Source organism: Diabrotica virgifera, chromosome 1, assembly GCF_917563875.1.
Source record: "Diabrotica virgifera virgifera chromosome 1, PGI_DIABVI_V3a".
Lineage (NCBI taxonomy): Eukaryota > Metazoa > Arthropoda > Insecta > Coleoptera > Chrysomelidae > Diabrotica > Diabrotica virgifera.
This window is the reverse complement of record NC_065443.1, coordinates 221,581,845-221,595,564: the sequence shown is the minus strand read 5'-3', so window position 1 is coordinate 221,595,564 and position 13,720 is coordinate 221,581,845. Positions and strand designations below refer to the sequence as shown.

The window sequence follows — 13,720 nt, the reverse complement described above, 5'->3', positions numbered from 1 at the left end:
GGGCCGAAAAAATTTATTTTTATAATTTGTTGAATTTTTTTAATGAATATAGAAATAACTCCGAAATTATGGCATTCAGGTATAGTGAATATAACATGAAAAATAATCAGCATTTCTTAAGGAGTTCCAAACGCAAAAATATACAGGAAATTCCATTTGAAATAATAAAGTTCCTTAGATTTCCAGAAAAACGGAAGATCTGACAATCTAATTTACCACTGTAATATCGGCCGCATTAGAAAACCCTTACCCATCAAAATCTATAGAAATCATTTACGTCGTTTCCGAGATCATTGAAGGTTTTACATAAAACTCACTCTGTATCCTGTTCTCGCCAAAATATTCTCGGCTTTCGTCAAGATGGAACCGTTTTGAGCCGTTTGGAGTTTCTTTGTTTTATTTAGAACAGAAAATTTACTATGTTAAAAAATATATTATTTGTTTTTTATGTGTTTTATTTATTATAAATAATATTAATATAAAGATTTATTATACTACAGTGATTCTAGCAATATTTGTCAAAGTAATCGTAAAAATTTTTATACTGAATTTCCTTCTCATCAGTTCTTCTTACTTCCAAAGTTACAGACATATTCCAACTCGTACCTCTTTCAAGTTTAATCGTACTAACCACATGGGCAGGTTGGACGACCAAAAAATATTTCCATTCGTCGTCGTCTGAAACAATATAAACACAATGTATTCTACGCGCCAGCTAGGTCACCGTGGCTTTTTCGATAGGGATGTTCACAAAAAATTTAATAGTCATTTTAAACATGTAAAACGATTAAAAACATCCTAGGAATAATTCTCTAAAGTATTAAGAAAATTAAAAAAGCCTTTCTATGAAAAAACTCCATTAGAAATCTAGCATTATTTTAAATTTCAAGACAATGCTTCTGACGTCACTAGTCGTACTCGTATACTCCAGCGCGCGCCATGTCCACAGTATTCTTTCTCTTTTTGTACCTGTTTGACGTTAGTTCAGGTCATTTTATTTTGTATTTTGTTCTCTGTTCTCTTATTGTTTTATCAGGGCTAACGTGGAGGTTTATGGTGAATTTGTTTAGTTTAAAGTGGATAGAATGTTTCTAAGGACATATTTTGGGTGGTACAAATAAATAAATAAAATGAAAGGTTTTAAAACAGCTGATTCGCTTAACCTACGTACTGTACATGTAACAATGGTGTCTGAGTAACCACAGAGTCGTCCCCATCCACCATAATTTGAATGCATCGTTTTTCTTTTGCAATACTTTTTAATATATTGTTTTCTACTTTCAAAAAGTTGAACGGGTTTAAAATGAATGGTTTTTGTAAAACATGTGATCAAATTATAGAATAAAATTTTAAATTTTCTTAAAAATCTTCATTTTTCTCCATGTAATTCGAAAATAAAAATATTTCACCCCTGAGAAGTGGTGGGAACCTCCCCCATGATAAAAGCGCCATAGTATATAGGATATACTTTGAATTAGGAGATTGGGCTACTCCCAAAATTTCATTAAAATCCATGCAGTAGGATAGAATTCTGAGATAATATCTTGTTCTTAATCTCGCGCATTGACTGGCGTAATCGAAATAGAATGAAATGCAAATATTGTATACTATTATTTTTCTCACAAAAATTAACTAATTTGAAATGAAAGTAGGACTATAATATTCTATTGATTTATGCAATAATCTACACATCTATAGTGTGTCCCCGAAATACGGCATCGAACATTTTCTCAAATGCAGGAATTAATGATGCGTAGAACCATAAAATATTTTCAAGTACAGAATGTGTTACTAAAATATCAAAATAACGAGTAATTTTGTTATTTTTATAGAATGCCAGTATCTAGTACCATAACGATAATAGATCGGTACGATAAAGTTCTCGGGCGGCCCTTCCGTCCAGCGTTTTTCAATAGTGTTTAAAAAAATGTATATTATTTTTGTTTTCTAAAAAAGTTTCTAGCATCAAAAGTAAGCAGGATGCCTTCAAAATAAAGTTGGTTCCTTTGTTTTTGAAATAGTGAAAATTACGTCCTAATTACCATCCAAAATGAAACTAATCGCTACCGCTTCACAAGTCATCGGTTATTAGTGCTAATTTTTGAAAGAGCTGTAACTGAAAGGGATTGAACGAGTACTAGTCACAAGTGATTTTTTTGTTTTTTTTTTGTTTTATGGCGTAGACTTGGGTGTCAATTAGCCAGTCACAACTTTTTTGTTTTCTATTCATACATAAAGAAGGCAATGAGGTCCTTAGAGTTCCATAGCAAACTCTTATAGACCAGTAAGGATCTGCGAAAAAACGTCTATTTTTGGATGTGAGAGGTGGCATTCGGATTTTTGCAGATAAAGTTAGGTGACACCTTCAGTAACAATAATTGACTTATGCTCCTTCTCAAATATGCCCGGAACAGTAATAACAAATTAAAATATTTAAAAATTTCGAAAAACATCGATTTTTTTCTGCTTTCCTTGCTTATAACTTTAAAACGATTCGTTTTGGAACAAAGTCATAGAAAAATATAATAAATATAATTGAATTTTGTATGATATACGACTGGTAAAAAATGTGTTAAGGTATTATCTTCTCTGCAATATAGCAATAAATACAAAATAAGGGGGCAAAATAAGTCTGTTGTTATTCAATATTTTTTAAACACTTTGGTGGCACTTAGAACTTTAGTAATTCACTTAGGAAATTCTTTGTGACATACTTAAATCGTGTACCAAATTTCATTAAAATCGACCTAATAAATTTTGCATAATAAATTTGCAATCTAAATGTTTTTAAAAAAGTTCAAATCGTTTAAAATCTTTCTGAACAAAAAGCAGACCATTTTAGAAGTTGGCTAATTTCTTTACATATAAAGAGGTGCTCTACCTATCTAATACAATTTACAGAATTAAAATCGGATTATTTAAGGGGCCTTAACAATGTTTTAAATTTATAAACAATTTTTTGGCTTATAAACAAATAGCTTTGTTTAATAATAAAAAAATTAGTTTTTAGCAATGCAAATAATTAAAACCGGTATAATTTGACTTCAACTTTCAAATGCTGTCAGCAGAATTACTATTTTTTTTTAATCAAACGTTATTCGCGTTCAAAAATTGCAATTTCTCGATTTTTTTAAAGTTCCACCGCGTTTATCTCGAAAACTATGCATCCTACGAAAAAACTTGTAAGAACATTTTTTGCTTAGAATTACCCCAGACAAAAAAAATGTTTTGTTTTGCGAAAAATCGATTTTATGTAATTCCTCAAGTTCTTGTTTGTTATAGTCAAAGCCCGAATTTCAGGCACCCCTGGGTTTGACTAGGCAATCCTCAGGTCTGACTGACGGTCTTAGTCAAAGCCCGAAATAAACTACAGTTTCGGCCTTTGACTAGTCAACCTAGGAGAGACTAAGTTGGTCAGGCAAAGGTCGAAATTTAATTTTATGAAATCGGGCTTTGACTAGTCAAACCCCGATCTAGCTTAAAATGTGATAATCTATTAGATTATATTTAATGAAACGTCATTTTTTAAATTATAATATTTATTATTTTTATATTGTAATTAAAATAAAAAAATTAGTGTTTATTCTCACATGTTGAGACATTATGATATTTAGAGTTGCACAATACGTTAGTTCTTTACACTTGCATAATTTTGAAGAGCATTTCTTATCGCAGTAGCATTTTATAAAGCCTTGTAATCCAAATTTAGAATCTTTTGTACTAATTGCTCTTAGAGACAGCTTAACGTCTGAAACATCTTCGAAATTAAGAATCTTTGCATTCTATTATTTGATTTCTTGAAAAAAGTTTATTTATTGTTCCGTATTTCGTACCAACTCTATATAAACCGTCAATTTTTTTATCTTGTACGATACCCAAAATATTTCGGGTATCTCCTTTGGCTGTATCAAAGCTAGGGATCGATATTGTTACAGTTTTTCCGATCGAAATTAGAGGAATTGTTTTTCACTTTATTGTTCCGTAGCATTAGCCTGGGCATAAACACCTTCAGTCGCCTTTCCTTTATTTATTTTAATCTTTTCTGTGTGTGCACAACGCATCTATGTAAGTTTTCTTTCAAAACCTTTATAGTATGCACCAACTGTGCTGTCAGCGTATACAACATGTACCACCTGACTACAAATTATGCACGTATGTACGTCAGAGCTCCCTTTGTTTGACAATTTTCTTCCTCTCATAGTGACGACGGTCCAGGAGTTTCGTTAGTATTATGGTGATCCTTAGTTTTTTCTCCGATTGCAATATCTTATTCTAAGTTTGGAGGACAATGCTTTATAAAATGCTACTGCAATAAGAAATGCTCTTCAAAATTAAATTGTATAAGTGTAAAAGGTCTAACGTATTGTGCAAATCTAAATGCCATAATGCCTCAACATGTGAGAATAAACACTATTTTTTTTTTATTTTAAGTACAACAATATAAAAATAATAAACATTAAAATTAAAGAATGACGTTTTATTACACCTACTATAACAAATTTCGACATTTTAATAGCTGATCGGGGTTTGACTAGTCAAACCCCGATTTCATAAAATTAAATTTCGACCTTTGCCTGATCAACTTAGTCTCTCCTAGGTTTGACTAGTCAAAGACCGAAACTGTAGTTTATTTCGGGCTTTGACTAAGACCGTCAGTCAGACCTGAGGATTGCCTAGTCAAACCTAGGATTGCCTGAAATTCGGGCTTTGACTATAACATTTATAACAATCTTATCGACATCCGGATCGACTGTTACCCAAAAAATTCCTGTCCTACGGGTCAAAATACATAAAAAACTTGGGAAAGTCCATCGAAATAAAGAAGCCCGTAGTACTCCCTCCTGGCCACAGCACTAATTTTTTTATAAGCCAAAAAATTGTTTATAAATTTAAAACATTGCTGAGGCTGCTTAAATAATCCGATTTCAATTATGTAAAGTGCATTAGATAGGTGGAGTACTTCTTTATATGTAAAAAAATTGACAAATTTTTTATGCTCTAGTTTTTGTTGGGCAAGATTTTAAAAAATTTTAATTTTTTAAAAAAGTTTAGATTGCAAAATTATTATGCAAAATCTAGTAAGTCAATTTTAATAAAATTTGGTGTACGGTTTTAGCACATTACAAAAATTTTCTAAGCGAATTAGGAAGGTTCCAAGTGTAACCTAAGTGATGGAAAATCATTGAATAAAGACAGGCTTCTTTTGCCCTCTTATTTTATATTTATTGCTATTTTGCAGCAAGGGTGATGAATTAAGACATTTTTAACCAATCTCATCTGATAGAAAATTTAATTATCTTTGTTTTATTTATATAGGACTTTGTTCTAAAATTAATAGTTTTTAAGCTATAAGCAAAAAATAGAAAAAAAAACGAAATTTTTTGAAATTTTTAAATATTTTATTTTTTTTAATAATGTTCCGGCCATACTTAAGAAGGAGCATAAATCAATTATTATTAACGAAGTTATCACCTAACTTTATCCGCAAAAATGTGAATGCCACCTCTCACATCCACCTAAAAACAGATCCTTACTGGTCTATTAACCATTTTTTGTCTTACATAAAAACAAAACATCCAAAACACCCAGAAAAGCAAAACCTACATTTTTTTTCTCTTTGAGATTTTGGACATCGCTAATAATTTTTAAGTTATTTTGAAAAAATAGTAATTTTTTCAAAATTCATAATTCTAGGATGCATAACATGAGTCTAAAGCCATGGTTTGTTAGAACAGTGAGCGACGCACAACTCACAGTCAGTCGAACGCCGCACACGTCAGTCCAAATCAAAGGAATTGTTTCTGTATGTTAACGGATTGTTAGGTTCTGCTGAGTTGCGCGCTCGGAAGACCGATAGCAGTGTACGTCGACGGTGTGCGCTGGAATCAACTGGGGTTTGATTTGGACGCAAACGTTCAGCTGAACTCACGGTGTACAACATGGTGGTAAACTAATTTCATTCAAACAAAAATAAGTTTAGATGATTTGATATATTTTAAATTGCACAAAGTAAATGAAAAAGTCACTTGTATTAAATTGATATTATTAGTATTTAATTGGTATTTAAATTAATTGGTATTATTACTATTATTTATTAAACTGGCATGCATTATAATAAAACAACGTTGGTACAAAATAAAGTGTATCGTTATTATTCAACACGTGACACAATTTTGTCATGCCATATTACACAGATCCTTGATCACTATTAAAGTATGCTTTGATTGAATATCTTATTTATCAATATTCTATTTTCATATTTTTAAGTATGTACATAGTTATCTGTTAATTGACCTGTTTTCAGGTCAATACTTTGGGTAAATATTCAAAGAGAAAAGCAGGTTGCCTTTAACAAAAGATAGGTACTGTAAATATTTCAGTAGTGCCCTTCAAAGACACCATATGCTTCACAGGAAGCGAACATCTAATTTCTATTACTATTGTATTATACGATTTATTACTCCTGGTTTCTGTCGCCAGAAGCCAGAAATATACACTTGCTAAGTCTCTTTACTTCGAAACCATTTTGGTCAATGTAATGGTAATATTAAATACAAATGGTCAATAACTTCCACATAAGAGAAATTTCCAAAAAAATTCTGACATTTCAGTCTGACAAGGAGTCTCCTGACCGAAAACAGTCAATGTCTAAAAAAAGAAATTATCATTAATGAGTGAATTAAAAATGGGACGAGAGGAACGAACCGCTTTGATTGAAAAACTTGTTAAAAAGTCGGAAACATCATCGACATTGGCTCAAAAATCAGGTGATCCTTCTATACACATGTTTTTTGAAAGTGTGGCTTCCAAAGTATCGAAATTTCTTACGATTGAAAAGGCAAGAATAAAAGCTGAACTCATGAATATTGTTTCGCGATATGAAACTGAGCTGGCTGCAAATGAATTAGGTATATGAATTGGTTTTATTCATAACATTGGTTCCTATATATAACAAATAATTCTTGTGACCAAAACATTTTTTGGAACCCAATATAGGATCTCAGAGCGTGCATTCGTTTGTATTTTCGCCAGAATATACTTATTTGCACATACTGTATTTTTATTTTTTCTCTAAATTTCAAAGTTATGCTTAATTTTTCTTCTACAGAAATCGGATGTTGTCCTCTGTTGTAGGGTTTTTTAGTAATTTCATCCCTTATAAATTGTAATACAGTTTCAAATAAATCCCTGGACAGTCTAAAATATTCTCGAAATTTTTCCTCTTTCTGAAACAATCTTATTTCGACTTAATTTAAATGCACATGAAAACATTTCGTTTACATTTTTATTTCTTTTATTTAAATGTAGTATTATTAACTCTTCTTCCTCCTCCTCTTCTAGAAGTAATCAAATTATTGCTTTGATTCTGTCAGAATTTATTTTTCTACGTATACCCTTCGTGAGAACAAACGACAAATTGAAAACTGAAACTATTTTGAGAGCGACAGAATATGCTAACAAACCGACCCAGTCAAATCTGCCGTGCGTCGAGTACAACAGATTCTGCTGTACGCGTATGCCGTGCGTCGCTCACTGTTCTAACAAACCATGGCTTAAGAGACTCGAGCGTACATTTACATCTTCGTAAAATGTGATTAAATCCATACCAATCATTGCCGATTTAGGAATTCGTTTTTGACATGTATGACTGTTTGTTAGTGTATAAAAATTTAAAAGTATGCACAAAAAAAAATAATTTCCATTCATACGGGGGACTCTTATCGAATTAGTGGTCAACGGTTTGCCGTGAATCACCGCGATCCTTGGGTACTATTCCATTAAGGTTGATATGAACCCTTAATTAATTTGTTTCTGATCCTAGAGATGGCTGTACTGTAGCATGTTACTGTGGTAACATTTTCAACTTAATTGTAGATTTCTACATGATGACTCTGTAATAATGTAGAAACCTGAACACTATTCTGTCCTTACACCCATTGGCTCAATTGGTCCTGTTGCCAAATTGTTTAGACAGTAATTTTATCAAGGCCTAATAACAATGTAATGTAGCAAGAAACATTTAGTCCATGATGTGATGCCGCTCCCGTCTAAAAAAAATTATGGTTCGGTTTCTCTGCGGATTCCTATTCAGAAATGTTCTCTTTAAGGAAATATGAAGTGCGCAGGGCGAAATTTTTGGCCAGAAATTGTTTAAAATTTTTTTTTAAGAAATTCAAAAGATCACCCTTTTTGCTCCGGAAAATATTTTTTTAGGTTTTTTGGGCCATTCTAACAAGAAAGGTGTGTTGTCATTTTTCTCAAAAGTTGATAGATTTCGAGTTAAGGGCGATTTAAAATCTGAAAAATGCGATAATACGCATTTTCGAAGTTTAAAAACTTAGATTTATGTATATTAATATATCTGAAATAGCCAAGTGCTTGAATTAAAGTTTTTTTTTTTTTCAAAATTATGAAGAGTAGTCGGTTCTATCTTAAATTTAGACCGTTCTTTTTAAAATGTATCAAAGAATATATAGTGAGTAGAAGTTTACGGCCTGTAACGTTTTAGCATAGGATTTTGCGTTCCAACTGAGTAGGTACTATGGAGGTGCATAGATCTGACAACGTCCGTAGTCACCGTCATCTCACCACCGCCCGCTTTGCGGCCGTAACATCCCTCGTCAACAAGCATCCTTATAAACGTGACCATCTGTTTCATATAAAAGCTTCCTCTATGAGCTATTATTATATTCGTTCAATTCGTTGACGTTATTATGCGTCCATTCAATTTTAATGCCGATGCGGCAGGTTCTATTTCAACAATCTTCTATTTTGCACGGGAAAATATTTTTTCAGGTTTTTCGGGTAATACTAAATAAAAAAAGTTTGTTTTCATTTTTCTGACAAGTTTACAGTTTTTGAGTTATAAGCGATTGAAAATCTGAAAAATGCGAACATACGCATATTCGAGTTAGAGGCTTGAAAACTGATAATTATTATTATTTTTGTAGTTGATAAGTGCCTAAAATCGAAGCTTAAACATTTAATTTTAAGATTTTGCTGGGTAACCGGGGCTTATTTCAAAAATAAATCGTTGTTTTTTACTTGTTAATTATGCGCGTTAAAAATAAAATTTAATAGTTATTTATGATATAAGTGTTAAAAGTTTAAAAGTACACGTCTAAGGCAGGCATGTGAAAGTTTGCAGAATCAGCGAAGCGAATTCTGCAATTCATACGAGTGCCTTAAAAATGTACTTTTTCTACAACCACTATTCAAAGTGCACTTTTCTGCACGGTTTTATGTTAGCAAACTTGATATTTTCTCACAGTATAAGATATTTGACATTAGTGTGCAGAAAAGTGACGTTTCTATGCCGCAAAGTGACGTTTCTGTGCCGCAAAGTTCTTTTCTGCACAGTTGACTACCTCATTCTGAGTAACGTTATATTCTGTTTACATCCGTGGACTACCGCATTCTGAGTAACGTTATATTCTGTTTACATCCGTGGTTAAACGTTAGACAAATATATAACCTATAAGACAATTATTATATTTAACTATAGCATAGAAACTAAATTATGGATGTTACAACTGTTTTATTTTACAATTTTATTCTTATTAAACATTTTATAATTATCAAATAACCAATAAGGATTTAGCAACCTGTGCAAGAGACGTCGAATGAAGTAGGTTTTGTTTAAATCCGTGACTGCATAAATATAATGTCAATAATGTGTAATAATTGTTTAAATTTAAACAAATTAAGGCAGTGCATTAATTTTTTAACTGATTTCTGTGCAATTTATTTAGGTATAATAAATTTAAATTGATTAGTAGGTATTAATTAAATACAGTTTAAAATTTATCACATAGGTACCTATTATAATTAATCGTCGTTTGGAAATTGTGATTTTTATTTTTAGGAAAAACTGTGCTTGTAGAAAAAGTATAGTGTGAAACACGTGCAGAAAGGTAATTTCTCACTCGTTTGAATTGCGGCACTCGCTTGCGCTCGTACCGCAACTTTTCAAACTCGTGAGAAATTAGTACCTTTCTGCACTTGTTGCACAATATACTATTTTAACACGTACAATATTTTTTCTACAAACGTCTTATATATCAACAATTATAATTTATTCATTCTCATTTACAGGACAATGACAATACCTACAAAAACTTTTACTTGAACTTGACTGACATTCCATTTTTATATTTTTCTTGACATTACATCAAAACCGTCTATACTGTCAATACGTAAATCATAATATAACAACTATAGAATAACATCTACTTTTATTGTTGTAAGTATATTCTAACAAATTTTAATAGTTTTTTCTACAAACGTGTTAAAAATGCAATAATACAGTTTAAATTAAATTTTAAAAAACCTTTTAAACTACCTTTTTCAAATTGAGCAAGTTGTACTATTAATATTAATGTTAATAAATGAAATATGAAATATAAATATTTTGACGTTTCACAATTTGACAATTCACTTTTAACTGCAGTGCCTTAAAATTTTTAAAGCACTAGTGCCTTAAAGTAGCATTTTTAACGCTCGTATGGAGTGCTAAAAATTGCATTTTTAACAAGGTTGTAGAAAAAAGTTATTTAAACAATTTCTGCCCAAAAATGCCGTCCGGCACCCTTCTCATAATGTTTAAAGGAGACATTTTTGAGCAGAAATTCCAGAGAAACTGAATGGGAAGCATTTTTCATGCGGGAGATACCACACAACCGGGACTACTTCTCTTTAAATTTTGTATATTATTATTACCATAGTTTTATAAACAATTTATTTATTTTTTTAATTATTTACAATGTATCAATTACATACGCCAATCATATCGCACGACAAAACTGTGGAAAACCAACAACCAACCTACAGTTTAGGACTTACAGGACTTAAGCAGTCACCATATGTAAATGGGGGAAACTCCTGGAGTTGGCCGAAGAAATCAATATTCACCTTATTCATAGTCTAAAAGATAAAACTACTTTCTTTTATAGGAGATGGCGCAAAGGCGCAACCTCGATCTATGCTGGGTTTCGAGTAACTCACAGTTGCAACTACTCCCAAGCTTCCGAACCGTACTCCATAGTTTCCCCCGCAGCCAACATCGACCAGTCATAATCGAAATAGATTCAGAAAGATTCAGATTGAGTTACACTAAATACCAATTACCAATCTTGTGAATTTGTTTAGAAACATTGTTTAGACAATTTCTACCCAAAAATTTCGCCGGCACCCTTCTGATTTATTTAAAGGGGACATTTTTGAATAGGAATCCGCAAAGAAACCAAATCAGAATTTTTTTCAGACGAGAGCGGCCTCACATCATAGACTAATTGCATATTATGTTTCTCAGTAACTAAATATTCCAGTTGTTAGTCATCTCTTATCTCACACTGAAAAATGGTAATAAAATTTTATGACTGCTTGCAATCTTGTAAAAATGTATTAGCACAAATTTTGTTTATACATAAACTTTTTAACACGTTGACGGACAGGGCGTCAAATGTATAAGCAAGTGTTGTGACACTATATGAATTTTGCAAAGTAGAATATACACTGGCGCGCAAAAAATTTAGGTCACTAGATGAATTATTTGATGCCTCGGATTTCCTAAACCTGTTGTCCGATTTGAATAATTTTTTTAGTATGTTATAGCTTTATTATTTAAGAATCTTAATGAGTTAATATTGTTGCTAGACAGGTAAATGTCATTTTATACCGTGTAACAATCATACTGTGTTTTTCCTTAAAGTTCGGAACACTCTGTGGAATATTATAGCATAGATAAAATGAGGCGGTCAGAGCAAAGTGGCCTAACCCACATCCCACAATTTTACCAAAACGATATTATTACATTAAAGTTATTCTTTATTTAAGTGTTTTTAGATGCAGACTAGTTCAAGCAATGGTTGCTTCAGCCACTCTGCATCTGAAAACACTGAAGTAATGCATAACTTTAATGTATTAAAAGCATTTTGGTAAAATTGTGGGATGTGGGTTAGGCCACTGTTGCTCTGGACGCCTCAAATATTGAAATTAGAACTCAATTGTAGCCTTCGGCTTTCTTAACACTTTCTTTTTTTATTCATTTGCTTATGTTGGATAATAAAAAAGTTAGGTGTAGGTATGTACTTTAACAACTAGCCATGTTTTTCATCAATACAGGGTGTTTCTAAATAAGGGCGACAAACTTTAAGGGGTAATTCTACATGAAAAAATAGTGACCGTTTGCTTTATAAACATTGTCCACAAATGCTTAATTTCCGTGATACGGGATGTTGAATTTTTTCTTACCAACTGACGGTTTATTTGTTGCTCTAAAACCGATTGAGATATGCAACTGAAAGTTGGTAGGTTTTAAGAGGTAGTTATTACGCATTGTTTGGCATACAATTAAGAATTTTATATTCGCCATTGGCGTGCATACCGGATGTATCTAAAATATTTATACCCGTATGAACGCCAATGGTGAATATAAAATTCTTAATGGTATGTCAAACAATGCGCAATAACTACCTCTTAAAACCTACCAAATTTCAGTTGCATATCTCAATCGGTTTTAGAGCAAGAAATAAACCGTAGTTGGAAGAAAAAATTCAACATCCGTATCACGGAAATTAAGCATTTGTGGACATATGTTTATAAAGCAAATTGTCATTATTTTTCATGTAGAATTACCCCTTAAAGTTTGTCGCCCTTATTTAGAAACACCCTGTATTGATGAATAGCATGGCTAGTTGTTAAAGTACCTAACTTTTTTATTATCCAACATAAGCAAATGAATCAAAAAAGACAATATTAAGAAAGCCTAATATTGAGTTCTAATCTTAATATTTTATCTATACTATAATATTCCACAGAGTGTTCCGAACTTTAAGGAAAAACACAGTATGATTGTTACATCCGGTATAAAATGACACTTACCTGTCTAGCAACAATATTAACACATTAAGATTCTTAAATAATAAAGCTATAACATACTTAAAAATTCATTCAAATCGGACAACAGGTTTAGGAAATCCAAGGCATCAAATAATTCATCTAGTGACCTAAATTTTTTGTCCGCCAGTGTAATAGCGAAATTGCTAAATTTGTTTTATGGAAACAATATGTTTTTTGTAAACATGTGGACGACGACCATGGATGTCGTATTATATTTCATATGCATCTGTAGATGTAATGTGACAAAAAATCTACAAAAATCTACCGATTTTTTGTCATAACTCGTTATTTTAAAAATGTCGTCTATAGACGTTCTGTTCATCAACGTGTTAAGAACTAAAAATATCTGAGAGAATAAAGTCAATGTATGATAGAAAAAGAATAGAAGAAAAGAATAGGATTTTGATTTTAAATTCGGCAAAATATGTTTAAGCAAGGCGAAAACATCGTGTTTCTTGAGAAAAATATTCCCATGAGATCTTTTTGCGTAATCAGTTTCATGAGATACCGCAGAATAAGGTCCAAAAAGGTTATAATAAAGATATTAAAAATGATTGTTAACAGAAAAAAATACTCAAAACTATTTCACTAACACCAAAACTAGTTCTTCTCTGACTTGCTCGTCGATTTATTGCATTTCGATTTAATGTCCATGATTCAGCTCCTTAGTAAAGCACACTGTGTACATAACATATAATTAGCCTTTTTCTGAGAGCCAATATCAGATCTTTGCTGCATAAAATCTTTTTCATTTTCACGAAGTTGGCACGTGCTTTTTCAATTCTCTCTTATTTCTGGAGTATAATCGTTATTTTCTGTG

At 31.7% G+C, this 13,720-nt stretch overlaps 1 protein-coding gene across 1 annotated transcript in view; it reads right to left on the bottom strand.

Moving 5' to 3' along the window:
* Positions 1-434: 434 nt before the first annotated feature.
* The window catches only part of LOC114335710 (uncharacterized), a 45,452-nt gene continuing 32,166 nt past the window's right edge, over positions 435-13,720 (bottom strand). The window contains exon 3 of the mRNA XM_028285992.2: positions 435-678. Coding sequence (XP_028141793.1) covers positions 506-678 — 173 coding nt within the window. The 3' untranslated portion in view covers positions 435-505. The remainder of the gene's footprint in view (positions 679-13,720) is intronic.